The following is a 14,132-nucleotide window of genomic DNA, read 5'->3' on the forward strand; positions in this document are numbered from 1 at the left end:
ACCTTCGCGAGAGCCATCCGACTGTTCCCAAGCGGTCAGAGGCCACCTCCAAATCAGACAGCCCTCTACCCCTTCCCAGCTCTTGTCAAGACGACTGAGCGTGACGTATGACGATCAGACAGCCTGATAAATGATGCCATCGAGGACCCGCGACTCATAAACGGACCAAACAAAAAAAAAGAAAAAAAGCTGGCAGTCATCGATATGATGATGCGCTGAATCAACAGAGAGGGGAGGGGGTGTCGTTCACCCTTGGTCCTCAGAGTGGGGGGAAAAGATGAAAAAAGTTTTTGAAGGGTAAGTTGTTGTTTTTTTATGAGCTAGAGGTGAAGCAAAAACAAAAAAATCCTGAATGAAAAGACTGGATGCAAATCTTTGCTCGGTGAAAGCCACAAAGCAGCCAGCACTATTCATGTCTCGTATATGCATAGTGTAAAATGGCTCCTGTTTGAGCTTCCATACATTTCATTTTAGTTCTCAAACGTTTGTGCATCTGTGCACAATATAATTGAAATCCTTTGTTACCAAAATGGGATGATGGAACATAACTGACGGGTCACAACCTTAAAGAGTAACGAGGAAGCTCTTCCTAAGAGAAGACGCTAAGAAGCTCTCCAGCTAGCTAGCTAGCTAGCCGGTACACACTTTAAGTGTCATGCATACACGTTTTTAGTCCTCTGTGGCGTGTTGTGTGGCTAATTTTGCTAAGGTCAACTGACAGGGGAACAGAGAGTGAAGCTGTATTCTTCTAGAAGCCAATTTATCGGCAGGTCAATGTTATTGGTCAATATTTGCCAATCTCTCGGTATCTGCCTTTATAACAGCCCATAGATGTAATCTTAAACAGTTACACCCTTCCACCATGAGCCTAGATGTTTCATAATTTGTCCACCACAACTGGCAACAACTGTTTGAAAGGCCACAAACACAACAAGCAGCTGATCAGATACATAAATACAACAAAAATAGTTGTATATAACATCAAATATTCTGGTAACACAGTAGAGCAGCAGTTAGCATTGAAGCCTCACAGCAAGAAAGTCCTGGGTTCGAATCTACCATCTACCCAGGGAGTTTGCATATTTTTCCCACGTTTGTTTGGGTTCTGTCCGGGTGCTCCAGTTTGCTCCTGTGAAGGTGATAACAAAACACTAATACTTCACTTTATTTTTACTTTATTTTTCCTCAGCTTTGCTGAAAATGCCCCCATATATCAAACAAAAAACAGTACTGGCCAAAATCAGCCTTCCTGTCTGTTCCTGTCCGTATCCTTAATGACTTTCTCCATGGCAGTAGCTGATGGTTACCTCTTTCTGTTACATCAGGTCTGCGCCGGCTAATATTCAAAGGTTATTCTTCAAAATGAACATTTCTTTGTTTCCCCTGGTACATTTTGGAGAAAGAGGATAAACCTAAACCAGCATCATCGGCTTTGGCAATTTTGCGTCTAAATCAAGCTACATTTGCATCCCTACACAATCTTTTTCTCTTTAGCTGCTAAACGGGAAAACCGCACACTGCAAGACAATAAAACAATTAGCTGAAAGAGGCTAAAACACTTAGTTGAGACAGTAAAACATTTTACTTAAGTGTTTGGTGCTAATTAATTCCATACAAGCACTGATTAGTACGGCTTTGAGTGCTGAGACTTCACAAATGACGCTCTTCTCGACAAGAATGGTGTCAAGTACAAACACTTTGGGAACCATCGAAAGGTTGTAGCTTTTCAAAAGTCCTCTCAACCTGTCGTGTTTTCTAAAGGAATGACCTTCTTCACTTATTATCTGCACATACGCCTCACAATGATTTGTATGCATTTTGGTTAAAGAGCAAATAACGAGAGATGTTCATTTCTGTGCCATTAAGTCCCTTTATCGTCTTCAGCTGACATTTTACATGGATCCACAAGAATGCTGGGTGTTTTTACAATTTCTGCTCAGACTTAAAATGAAATGCTTCTTTACATAAATAATTATCCGTTAAACGTTTCAATACGGGTTTCCATTAATGAATAACTGTATGTAGTACTTGTTATTCTGCTCATAAGCATGCCTTGATCACCATTAAGCTGACAAAATACCAGAGTAAAAGTTAGATTTTGTGCAAGGCCTGATGCTTAATGTCTGCTCCAGTATTATGCTGCCATTAAAAAACCAGTAGAGCTCTTCAAGAGCAATAAGGTGATCCTTAGTAATAACTATTAGCAAGTCAAATATTGAGGTTTCTATTCTTGGCTCAGATGTCAGCGTGTCAGAAACCCGCGCTGAGGTCTCGGTGACCCGCTCGATTAAGATCTTTCAGCTCTACCTGCTCTCACGTATTTACACTGTACCACTCAATGCCACAACCACGCAGAGCTCGATTTCTGCAATCTAACTTATTCCCATGAATCAAAGGGCAGCCAGCATCTGACCCCAGAAACAGACCCTCATTTAGTGAATGAGCTGTCTGACCTGCGCTGCCTAATAGACTGCCATCAAGCAGGCGGGAGGTGAGAAGCAGAAAGTGTCTCCTTCCCCTCTCATTAAGGCCGACACAGACAAAGCTTCCACCTCAAAGACGATAAGCGGAGACAACTCGTGCGGCGTTTTGTGTGTGACAGTAAGATGAAGAGTAGAGGGAGGAAAGATGTTATTTAAGCAGAATTCCTGCAATACTGACCTCTTTAATAGCCACATGCACACTCATCGGCAGATCATAATTTTCATTTATTCAACTGGACAGAAAATAACACTTTTTCAAGCATAATGGTAGCTCAACCAAACCAAGTCCCAATCCCCACAGATTGGTTTACGTCAGTGACAGAAGACATCAGCTGATTTCCTTCTAAAGTGGTGTTTACAAGGACATGGGAGACTCCACATCCAAGCAGTCACTCCTGCTATAGTTCTAGTAACTGTATTGTAACGTAAAGTCTCCACAGTTGGGTACAAGCGATCACGAAACACTCGTCACCCTCTGATGATAACATTTCCATCACTTGGACTGAAGCACAACTGCAGCAGACTCGCTAACGTGGAAACTTTAACACACTTATAAGCAATCAAATAGAAAATCTCAAAAAAGGTGCCAATAATAAAACTGCTTTTTTTTTTCCTCCAAGCCACCTTGCGACCCGCCGCAGGTCCTATATATATCTATATGTCAAAATCTGTTGTCACAGATGGCACGCAACATCTTTTGCACTTAAAGTTCAGCTACAATGCTGACATTTTCCCTCTCTGTGGCCCAGTGATCACGAGTTGTAATCACAACTAATCAGCCTACACATACTAACACTAAGTATAAATTTAGAGCAGAAACCTGTTTCCCCTTCAGTAATTTTGCTTCCTCATTCACCAGCCGTTCTGCTACAGTAAACTCGAGTGGCGCTGATATATTGGCCAATTTTACTATTTCCCAATATATGTAAATTAGCAAAAAGGCCAATAAATGAAAGTTTAGGAAGTTTAGAAATTAAAAATCCAAAGGAGAAAGTTGGTCCACCAGGGGTGCTCTGCAGCTTCCCAGTTGGCTACACGTGTTTGGAACTCCAGAAACACGACAGCTGATCTGAGCAGACTCAGTTTAAATGAGTAAGTAAAGAACTCAATATAACAAATGTTACAGAAATCAATTTGTCTCCAGCAATATATGAATTTTAAATCACTAAATATTGATCTTGGGCTCCAAAAGTATGCACTTGCAAGCTCCCAGTCAGAATTTTCAACTGGAACACCCCCTCAGGTTGGATTTCCAAGTCGGAAAGTCAAGGCAGTCCCACCAATCCCGACTTCACAATCCAATCCAGTGCACACATAAACAACTGTCAAACTTGCAGTTTGCACAGCCACTGTTATGTATTTGTGACTTGCTAACTAAGATGTATCCAGAGCACTGACTGTGCTCTGTCCATGAAGGGGCAGCAGTGATGTTTTTAAGCACAAGAAACAAAAACCAAGCACTATGTTGGTTTTCTAGTGACACACGAATGGCTCTACGTTGCTAAGGAGCAAAACAAATCCCATTTTTCCTTGCTTTTCCAATTTTACCACTGGAAAAAGCTCACCTCGGGAGTGATGTCACTCCCAGTCCCAACATCCGACTTGCGAGGCAACTGGAACGCAGCATTAATCTTCATGCTAGGCGAGGCTAAACGCCACATCGCTGTACCTAATTCACAGACATTAAATGGATCTTGATCCTTTCATATCTGTCTTCAAAGACTGAAAATAAATGTATACAACAGTTTCTTTACACAGGGGTGCTTTGCAAAAGGATTCCCAGTCATACAAATGAGCCTAATAAAACTGAAAATGAGTATGAGGAGAAAGAAACTGCAGAGAGAGAGAGCGTGTTAGAGAAGGAAGAGAGAGAAAATAGAGGAAAAAGGAGGTGAGACAGAAGATTGTCACGGAGGCATTCAGATATTCAGATGGCGAGGTAGGAGAAGAAAGAGACAAACAGGAAGGGAGGGGGGAGAGGCGGAGAAACAGGGGCGAGCGAGGGAGGAAAAACAAGGCTAGACGGGGAATCAGCCGGTCAGAGTGACAAACAGAAAGAACGGCACGTGTGGCTCATAGCTGAATGCAAAACCACAGAACAAAGAGGAAAAGGAAGCACTTGTTGTACCTTCTCTCTCAGCTCGGAATATGAAGGTCCGCAGGGAGGTGACTACCTCAAACTTGTTGTCGCCCAGTCCTCGCACCTGCCTGATAGCGCTGGCCAGAATCATCCCTTTGGAGTACATCTCCTAAACAGAGGAGGACACACACACAGCGAATAAACACAAGCAGACACACGCCGCTTCACGCATGTTAATAATGTTATTCAAGTGCTGCTTATTCCTATTATCTGCATCTGTAGGCCCACAGTTATTATTTTCTAGCACATTGTTTGTATCAATAGATGTGAAATCCTGAGTCGTATTACTCTCTGTTAGGACCGCATTCAATTTCAAACAGCACTAACAGACGTCCTCATGAAACCACAGAAACATCTTATCAATAGGCCGTCAGATTTATCTGCAGAAATGAAGCAACCCTGTTCCGTGTTCAGCAATAACTTTGATAAATCGCACAAACGCTCTCGGACAAGGAGCGCGTGAATCGCGCTGCTCCGAGAGCCGGGACGAATTTGCATCGATGCGACCTCCGACCTCGAATTGGAAACTTGAAATGTGCAGAATTTCAAAAGCAGGAAACCATGCCCAAACAAAAAAAAGTAAACTGCACTACATTAAAGAACGCGAGCACACACGGCGAGACGTCATCTGGGAGTTCGTGAAACAAATCTACGAGCTGAAAACAAACTTTTAAATTTAAAAAGAGACATGCACACGTGTACTGGGGATTCAGCACAGGAAGTGAGTGGGTAAAGCGGGACTTGGTTGTGTGCTTTGTTTCATTACCCCCCCTCCTCCCCAGCAGCTCTAGTGGAGGCATCCAAATAAGGAGGATGTTGCACTGGAGGCTTCGTGACCCTCTTTACAGTCTCCCTCGACAATGGCAATTACAGTACTGGGTCATCATGAATGGGAAACGAGACAGAATGGACAAAAAAGGAGAAAAAAACCCTCCAAACTTAATATTATGACTACTGAAGAATCAAGGACAGACGGCATCACTATCAGTATTCAGAACCTGATGTGAGAATATAACACAGAAATGTCCAAGAACATCTCAGACTATAATGTTCCTGCAATAGAGGAAAGTGGGGGGAGGGGGGCAGCACATTATGCTTTTGTAGTGGCATGAAAAATGACATGGCTGTTAAAAAAAAAGGGGGGGGGGCAGACACGAGAATGCATTATTCATGCTGATAATGTCATTATCATTGCAAAATAAGGAGGAAAAAAAACAGAAACAACAAATGACTTCATATGACTGTTTTTTTCCTTTTCCTGTTTTCTTGACCTGAATTTTGATTCCTGTGTATAAACTGTAACAGTTTGTGTCTGCCACGCACAACACTGTGCTTCTATCCCACAGTCACATGCAGAGTGTGCCGAGTAAGCGAAGGAAGAAAGGATGGATGGATGAAAGAGCGAAGAGGGTGTGGGTACGACAAAATGAGAAATAAAAAAAAAAGGATGTGAACTTTTGACTCCCTCTTGCCATTATTAATTAAACCAGTGACCTTGCCATCCACAAAAACCTATTTCTAGAGACCACGCAGCCAAAAATATACCAGCCGGCACAGTCAGTTAAGGAGAGCAGGGCTGAGTGGGTGGGATGGATGGATGGTGGAAAAAAATAAAAGAGATAAATTAGGTTTGGGTGAAAGGCCAAGGAGAGAAGTAAGGGAAAGAAAATGGTAAGAGCGTTGTGTGATACAATCAGAAAAAAGAGGTAAGGAGGGGAAGGGAAAAAAACAGAGGGGAAGGGATAAATCCATGATCAGAAAGAAAAAGAAATGGAGAAGAGGGAGGACAAAGAGAGGAGAGGAGGCGCGTGGGAAAAAGAGAGACATCACGTAGAAATGAAGACGCCTAAGAGGGTCAAGAAGGGGTCCTTCTCATATTAAAGCAGGATGTTAACAATGGCAAGAAGTGGCTCAACCTAATTACCGACAGGCAGCCGTGTGCGTTCCTCTCCCCGGGAGTTTCACACCAATATCTCCCTCTTTCTCTCTCTAAATTTAGCCAGAAGTTAAAGGAAGGTGAGGAAAGGAGAAAGTAAGAGCGCGCGTGGATGAATTAGCTCGGCGGCTGCGCATGGATAATTATACCCCGGCATGGGTTAATTAATTGTTTTAATTCCAGTTTTGGGGTCACGCAGGAGAGACTTGTTTAATTGCGAGTTGTGCATCTGTAAATACTCTCCCAGCAGAGTCAGCGGAGACGTGCGATGTGACGGGAAGCGGCGGTCGGCGTTGAGATGACGCCATGCGCCGGAGCGGCAGCTGCCCGCCCGCATGCACGTGAAGGTTTTTGAGGCTGATCTCGAGGGGACTGGCTGCCAAGGAAGCAATGAGGCCTAACTATCTCTCTTTCTCCAATAGCCGACACACCTGACTCACCTCCGTCTGCCAAAAGATCTCCTCCACACTCACCTCCCCTCCCTATGACCTCTCCCCACTCCAACTTCACTCCCACAGCTGCTCATTCTTAGCCATACAAACCCTAGGGAGGGCCTCTCATTTGGTCCTCCATAGGGTTTGTCACCCCATGTCATTTTGCAGGGCGGTGTCGGTACTACCTCTCCTTTTTTGTGCGTGGAACTGCCTATCCTGCATGGATAACTCTCTGTTCTTTTCAAAAACAACCTGGTAAACTTCAGGAAACAATTAAGGCAGAGCAATGGAGCTAAAGCCTACAATAATAGAGGCGCCGTGTGGAGAGAAGAAAAAGAAAAAAAAAAGAAAAAAAACAGGGAGGAGGGTTAAAAAAAAAAAAAGAAAAGAAAAAGGATGGAGGAGGTTTTACCACCAGCATGGAGTTAAGGTTCTGGCATCTCAAACGCTCAGATTTTCAGTGGAGGCATGAGGACACCAACTGGCTGGAGGGAAAAATTGCACCTCCCGGGAAAAGCATCCACGATCAGCGAGCTGCATGCAGTATTTAGAAGTCGATGGCGTCTGTGTTTTCTGTTTTTTAAACATGTAAAAACCAAATAATTTATGCCTAACTGTGAACAGTGAAGTTGTGAGATCATTCATATCTCTCATATCTGTTGTCTGAGGATCAGACCAGAATAAAAGATTTAGACTTTAAAGTCCTAATGGAGTCGAATTATAATCCTCATTTTTAACCAAAGTCTGGTTCCCTTCCAAGTGTTAGTTTAGAGGTTACGCTGTTTTCCCTCCCCTCCCTCTCTCGGGGACAGCAGAACTGACTGTGAATAGAAACAGCAAACACTAATACCACCGTCTCCCTACTGCTGACAGACAGAATCCGTTTAACAGTATTTATTTCAGGCTGTGTTTTTGTCCATTTGATCATTTGATGGATTTAAGTCGCTCGGCGTCCTCCATCACCCACCGCTGAGCAAAATATCAGGCTGTTTATTTGCCAAATGCTTCCCTATGTTAGCGAGTGGCATCGGCTAATCACCAACTTTGTCTGACATGTGGTGCCGGGCAGGATGTGTACACTGGGGTTTGGATTTTTTTTTTCCTTAGAGCTCACTGCCTGCTGAGACTAAAAAACAAAACTAGTGAGAAAAATGAATCACAACGCTTATTTTGCAGATCATAAAATAAAAACATGAAGCTGACAGATGATTAAAAAAAAACTCGAACGATCTGAGGAAATCTAGAAATTTAGGTAATAGATCGCATTCACTATAAACATGTTAAAACATAAAAGCCATTAATGGGAGCAGCTAAAGGTACGTTAATAATTACTGAACTTGACTGCATTAGGGCACTTGATCAGGGTCCTGGGAGTCAAAATAAAAGAAATTTTAAGGATGTATACACACACACACACACACACACACACACACACACACACACACACACACTCACAGTGAAAAAAGGAAACACTCAGCATCAGAGCAGGCATCTTAGGATGATACTGGAGATAGTAAGTAGAGAAGCTTTCAAGCTTGCAAGGGAGCTTTTCCACATCAGACTGACTAACACACAGACAGACAGACACACTGAAAGACTGATCCCCTGTCCTAAAACCTCATCTCCCCTTTGGCCTTCTATCCAGCTTCATCCCCCACCCCAGCCTCTCATCTCTTCATCCCTCGCAGCCATCCTCCTCCACTTCCTCCTCTCACTACCCTGAAGCCAGGCTTTGGACTGTCTTCATGCACGCACGCACACACACGACACCAATATAGGGACCCCGGAGACTACATCTCAGGCCCGCAGCTTTCTCCCAAGTCAATCCCACTGTTGACGAAATCAGGCGAAAGGCGTGATTGATCAGACAGATTGGATACAATGCTGCACAGAGAGAGAAGTGAGACTGTGGATCTCGCTACTCTCCCACGCCACCTCCGCTACCCCTATGATGACATCATCGCGGCCAGAGACCTTCAAGTTGCGACTGCGATTAAGTGCGATTAGTTCTGTCTGGTGCTGACAGATCCCAGGGGGGTTTTCAGCTACAAAAAAAAGAGCTTTTTGGGTGTTGGAAAGTTTGGCAAAGAGAACAAGCATGGGAATGTTTTAGCGTGTAGGCATTTTTGTTTTTGTGTACGAATGCTAGAGACAGAACGTGATAAAGAAAGAAAAACATACTCATATCAGTATTGACTCGATCTAAGAGTCCAAACTGAAGCTCAGTGCAGACTGCAGAAGTCTGTTTTTTGCTTGTGTCTTTTGAGATATGACTCAAAAGGGCAAACCGTTTTTCATTTAAACTAAAGAAAGAAGATTTGTCTGATGGCCTCATCAGGTCAAAATTTTATAAGCAACTTCGACTCACACAGTTACAAATGCAATAAAAGAATATTTTTTGTTTCATTACCCAATGCTCCAGGTTTAAATCTTTTATAGACATTATCATTTGTTAAGGCTTCAGAGACACAGGCCTAAAGACTTATCAGCAAAAACTGTATAGTCTCCAACCAGTTAGCAAGGGGCTGCTTGTGATGGCTAGGTCAAATTGATCCCAAAGAATAAAATAAATAAGCCTCCTTGCTTTGGTAATGTTGTGAGTAGAATGTGAAAAAAATATGACAAACTGTGAAGTGAGATCGTTTAAAGTAAAAGTTGTGTTCTACTGCTTCAGTCAACATTACTTTGAAAGTGAATTATCTCTGTGTCCAATTTGTTTCACACTTCTCAGTTTCACTGTCACTTAGCTAGTGGTTAGTGTGTGTTTGCAAAGAAGTCGGGCTCCTCCACGTAACCGATGAGCAACTGCTGCAGCCGCAACATTTTCCGCTTTGTGAGCAATTTCACCGAGCACCAAGCATTCATTCACCAACTCGTAGGGAAATACACATTTTTCCCCCCAAACAACCGGTAGTTGCCAGAGTATTGTCAACTGGCATCTAGGCTTGCGTGACACAGGCCTGGAGACCAGTGAGATACTTGGTCAGTTAGCAGTGTAGCTTTGTAGCATTAGCTACAATTAACCACCACAAAATACTAGTAGTATTCAAACACTTTTTACTGCTCATGAAGGACATGTTTAATTCATAATAGAAAGAATGTAATGTTTCAGCTTGTTTAATTAGCATAATCTCACATAATCTAGTCAATATTTGATTAGCACGGTAAACGTGTTAGCACTGTTAGCATCACTAAGCTACTGACTATATGCTGTATATCAAGTTTTACCTAATTAGACACAATTTCACTGACTAATATGAGCCTAAAAATTCAATGTAAACTAAGTCTAGCTTAACTTTATTTCTTGCTTTAACTTTTTAATGTTTATAGGTTAATTTAGCCTGCAAATTATCTCTAACTGGTGCCTAGCATGCTTAAATCGCTTTCCTTTGAAAACAGTTCTCAAAATTGCTTGTTTTTGTTCTTGTATTTACTCTTGCCTCAGATCTCTCTGACTGACATAATCTTGTAATGAGTACAACTCCTCTGAGATGAGCTGTGCAGATTCTGAACCCCCACATCAGGAAGACAACAAAAAGGTTATGTAGCTTGAGGAGTACAGCATTTTTTTTTGTAGTCACAAGAATACACGTCTCAGCACAGCGAGGGAAAGAAAGCCACCAACTCATAGTTCAGTTTCTGACATAAACCAGTGCTGAGAGACTTCCTTTTAATGTTCTTCTACCCCCGCGCTAACCCTCTGGAGGTGGCAGTGGGTGGCATGCTGGGTGGTGCAGGGCCTCAGCTGGCCGCACAAAGCAAGGATGACAGAGACATTGTACTCAACCTTTCCATTCACCCAAAACATGATGAAGTCCTCTACTGTCTCACAGGGGAGAGTCACACTGGCAGGACTTTAGAAGTCTTTTTATACTTTTAAAAGTCTAAACAACAATGCTCGCTCACACACACACACACAAACACACACATTAAAGCAAACTTTCATCTTTCCAGAGACTGTCATCCCTGCACCGACAGTGACACAGAGTATAAAGTGCTGACTCGTTGGCCTCCCTGCCGATTCCCGCCCTGCTGTTGATGGAGCGTGTCCTGATAAATAAAGCGACATATGCATTGGAATGGGAAAACGAGGGGAAAAAGAGAGAGAGAGGCAAAGGGAGCGAGAGAGCATGAAGAGCTATAATTAGTAAGTGATTAACGAGCAGGCATCAGACAGGTCCCACATCATTGATTGTGATGTTGTGCAATGCTGCTGCAGCGAAAACAAGTTGGCCCTAGGAGGGGGATATGGGGTCACTGCTCAAACACACATCCACACACACGCAGTAAATGTGCCTGTTCCTACTGCAAAACACATCCAGTGGTCATTAGTGAGAGCATAATGGCAAAGCACATTATGTCAGACTTGAAACTAAAAGACTTGCATAATAAAAAGTTTGACTGTGCTAAATTCCACATACTCTAACCATGTATCCAACAACTCCTTCTATACATGATTTAATGTTTGCCTTTCCCATCAAGCTCCACTATCAGTCAGCTCCCAGGTTCCCAAACTGATGTGTGTGTTTAATCATATCCAATGTACTCCAAAAAAAAAATTTCTGAATGCAGAAAATATTTAATCGCAATAACAGTTTCTTGACTGCGGTACAAGCGAGCATGTAGATTTTGCATAGAGATTTGGGAGGATGTTATACTTTGATAGCTAACTGTTTTAGCTTTATGTAGGAATACTTCCCTTTTTTAAGTTCACACTTAGTTCGGGAAATCACTTCTCAGATTACTAAAAAGTTGGCTCACAACTTCACACAGCACCGCTGCAGACAGACAGGCACACTGCCCCTCCCTCCACTAGCAGCTGAACACATGAACAGCAGTGGATATTCAGAAAACTAAACAACATTTTATGATGAATTTGGAAGTGACTAAAGCTCCCATTTTAACAACTTTAAAGCAGCTATCATAAATATTGATCTAGTAAACAAACACATTAATGTTAGCTGTTAAATTATTAGCTATTACTCAAAGCCAACATTAACTGTCAACTAAATTAGCATTATAAGGTAGCAGCTATGGCTAATAATAAAACAATACTTTTGTGAAATTTGTCTTGAATTTTTTGTGTCATTTATTTCACTTATGACATCAAAAACAGCATACATCATACTGAGTATCAGTATCGAGCCTAAAATTATAGCATTGTTACAAAATTCAAGTCAAGCTTATTTAAAGCATTGCAGATCAGCTCATTTCAATGCATTTCCACATCACCCAATACCCTTCTATTTGTATTTGAAACTTCAATACAGAGCATGCCATTTAGGCTTCTCTAGCTTACTTACACTTGCTGGATGTCTGAAAGCCGCTTTGCAACCACTCGAATGAGAAAACTGATACTGTTTTTATGTTTTAAATACATTTGTTGTTTTCTCTTCTGATTCATCCTCTAGACCAGAGGTAGGCAATCGAGTTTCCCAAGGGGACACATGAGAAAGTGGGACTGTTGTGGAGGGCTGCATCAATAAGCTTTGAAGGAGTTAAAATTAATATTGCGCATAACTAAGTTCAGCTCATTGATGCGGCCCTTCACAACCCGTGCTTTAGACTTTTCAAGATTATATTGAGTGACTGAGGACACATCAAGGTTACACACCCCAACTATCAACACAAAGTAAGAAAGTTATATGTGGAATAATAAATGGGTTTCGGTTGATTAGATTCCAATTTGGAACTTAACGTGATTTCAGCCCTACTATAATTAAGCTTCTCTCAAACTCAAAATTGTTTTAACCATTACCATCTATAGCTTGGTCATATTTCCACATTTTGTTTAGCTCTTTACTTAATCTAAATTCAGACATGTCTTACTTTGAAAATCTCTTTGTATTTCCTAAAAAAGGTAAGATGGAAATGGGTCTGACACAGATATGACACATCGCTACCCATTGACAAGCCTGGTTAGCTCACAGATGTAGCATAACGGCGACAATAAATACGGTCTTCAGTCTGCCAGTTCACAGAACTTGTATCATTTAGAAATTATTGGCGGTCGATGGAAAAATTGTTTGATTCACTGTTGTATTTTATCAAAACCATTAAATGATTCAGCATTCAGTCAATGTTTTAAGTGACTGAATGAGGAGAAAAACAGTGCTTGCATGTATGTCTGCAGCCTCTGTAGCATCTTTTACAACTCTCACCCAACCCTGACGCAGTTCTCTCTTCGTCTGAAGATGAGTTAGGCAATACTAAGCGAAATTTAAGATGTAGGGAGAATAAAACGAAAGAGAGAGAGAGAGAGAGAGAAGAGAAAGGGACAGAGAAATGCTGAGGAAGGCTTTCCCTCTCCATCTTTCTTTCCCAGAGAACTGGTCAGGTGCCAACATCAATGTACTTTACTGTATGGCTGGGTGGGCACAGAGAGTGCTGGCCCATCATGCGTGGTGTAATGTCGCTCTGTCCTTGCCCCCATTCTTTACTCTGCCAAGCTAATAATGATGACAATGAGAAGGCGGAGAGAACGAAGGGAACACTTAGGAACTTGGCTCAGCTGCTCGCAGCACAGAGGAATGAAGCAGACTTTGCCAGTGTGACGGTGGAGAGTGTGTCAGCAGGACACAAGGAAGAGAAAAGTTTGGCAAAGCAAGACGTTTAAGGCCGTATTTCCCCCCATTACCTACCTTGTCGTTGTTGTAGTAGGTCAAACTCTCACCATCAAATCTCACCCACCTCCTCTGAAAAACACATTTTCTGCACACAAAAAAAGAGAAGCGGAAATGTGTTTGATACACTCACAAAGTAATTAACCAAAAAAAGAAATCAAGCGAAATCCCCAAATCTCAGGACAGTGAGTCAGTGATCCGCTCTGTACAGGTACTCATATTTCATCAAGAGTGTCATTGTTTCATTAATGTCAAGAGTTGTTTCAACAGCTGTCAATTAGCATAATCAAAACAAATGGCCACTTCCAGTTTGAATATTCAACAGCCCAAGGGCAGTTTGCCAAAGTTATGCTAATCAGGTGAGGAAGGAGAATATAAAAAGGAAGCAAATGACTGATAGCTGTGGCTTCAAGCAACAGTGGAACGTGTAGCACCGAGGGAGACACGGGGAAAAGAAAATGTAGTTTTTGACAGGAAAGCTGAACTAACTGAAATAAGACATATCGTGCATCTCAA

At 42.2% G+C, this 14,132-nt stretch overlaps 1 protein-coding gene across 2 annotated transcripts in view; it reads right to left on the bottom strand.

Annotated features, from left to right (window-relative positions):
* arap2 (ArfGAP with RhoGAP domain, ankyrin repeat and PH domain 2) overlaps positions 1–14,132 on the bottom strand; it is a 158,976-nt gene that overhangs the window by 127,690 nt on the left and 17,154 nt on the right. For both annotated transcript variants that reach the window (XM_063469944.1, XM_063469942.1), the window contains exons 7-8: positions 13,635–13,704; positions 4,612–4,732 (exon numbers count right to left, since the gene is read on the bottom strand). In XM_063469944.1, coding sequence (XP_063326014.1) covers positions 4,612–4,732; positions 13,635–13,704 — 191 coding nt within the window. The remainder of the gene's footprint in view (positions 1–4,611; positions 4,733–13,634; positions 13,705–14,132) is intronic.

This window comes from Pelmatolapia mariae, linkage group LG3_W (assembly GCF_036321145.2).
Source record: "Pelmatolapia mariae isolate MD_Pm_ZW linkage group LG3_W, Pm_UMD_F_2, whole genome shotgun sequence".
In the NCBI taxonomy this organism is placed as follows: Eukaryota; Metazoa; Chordata; class Actinopteri; order Cichliformes; family Cichlidae; genus Pelmatolapia; species Pelmatolapia mariae.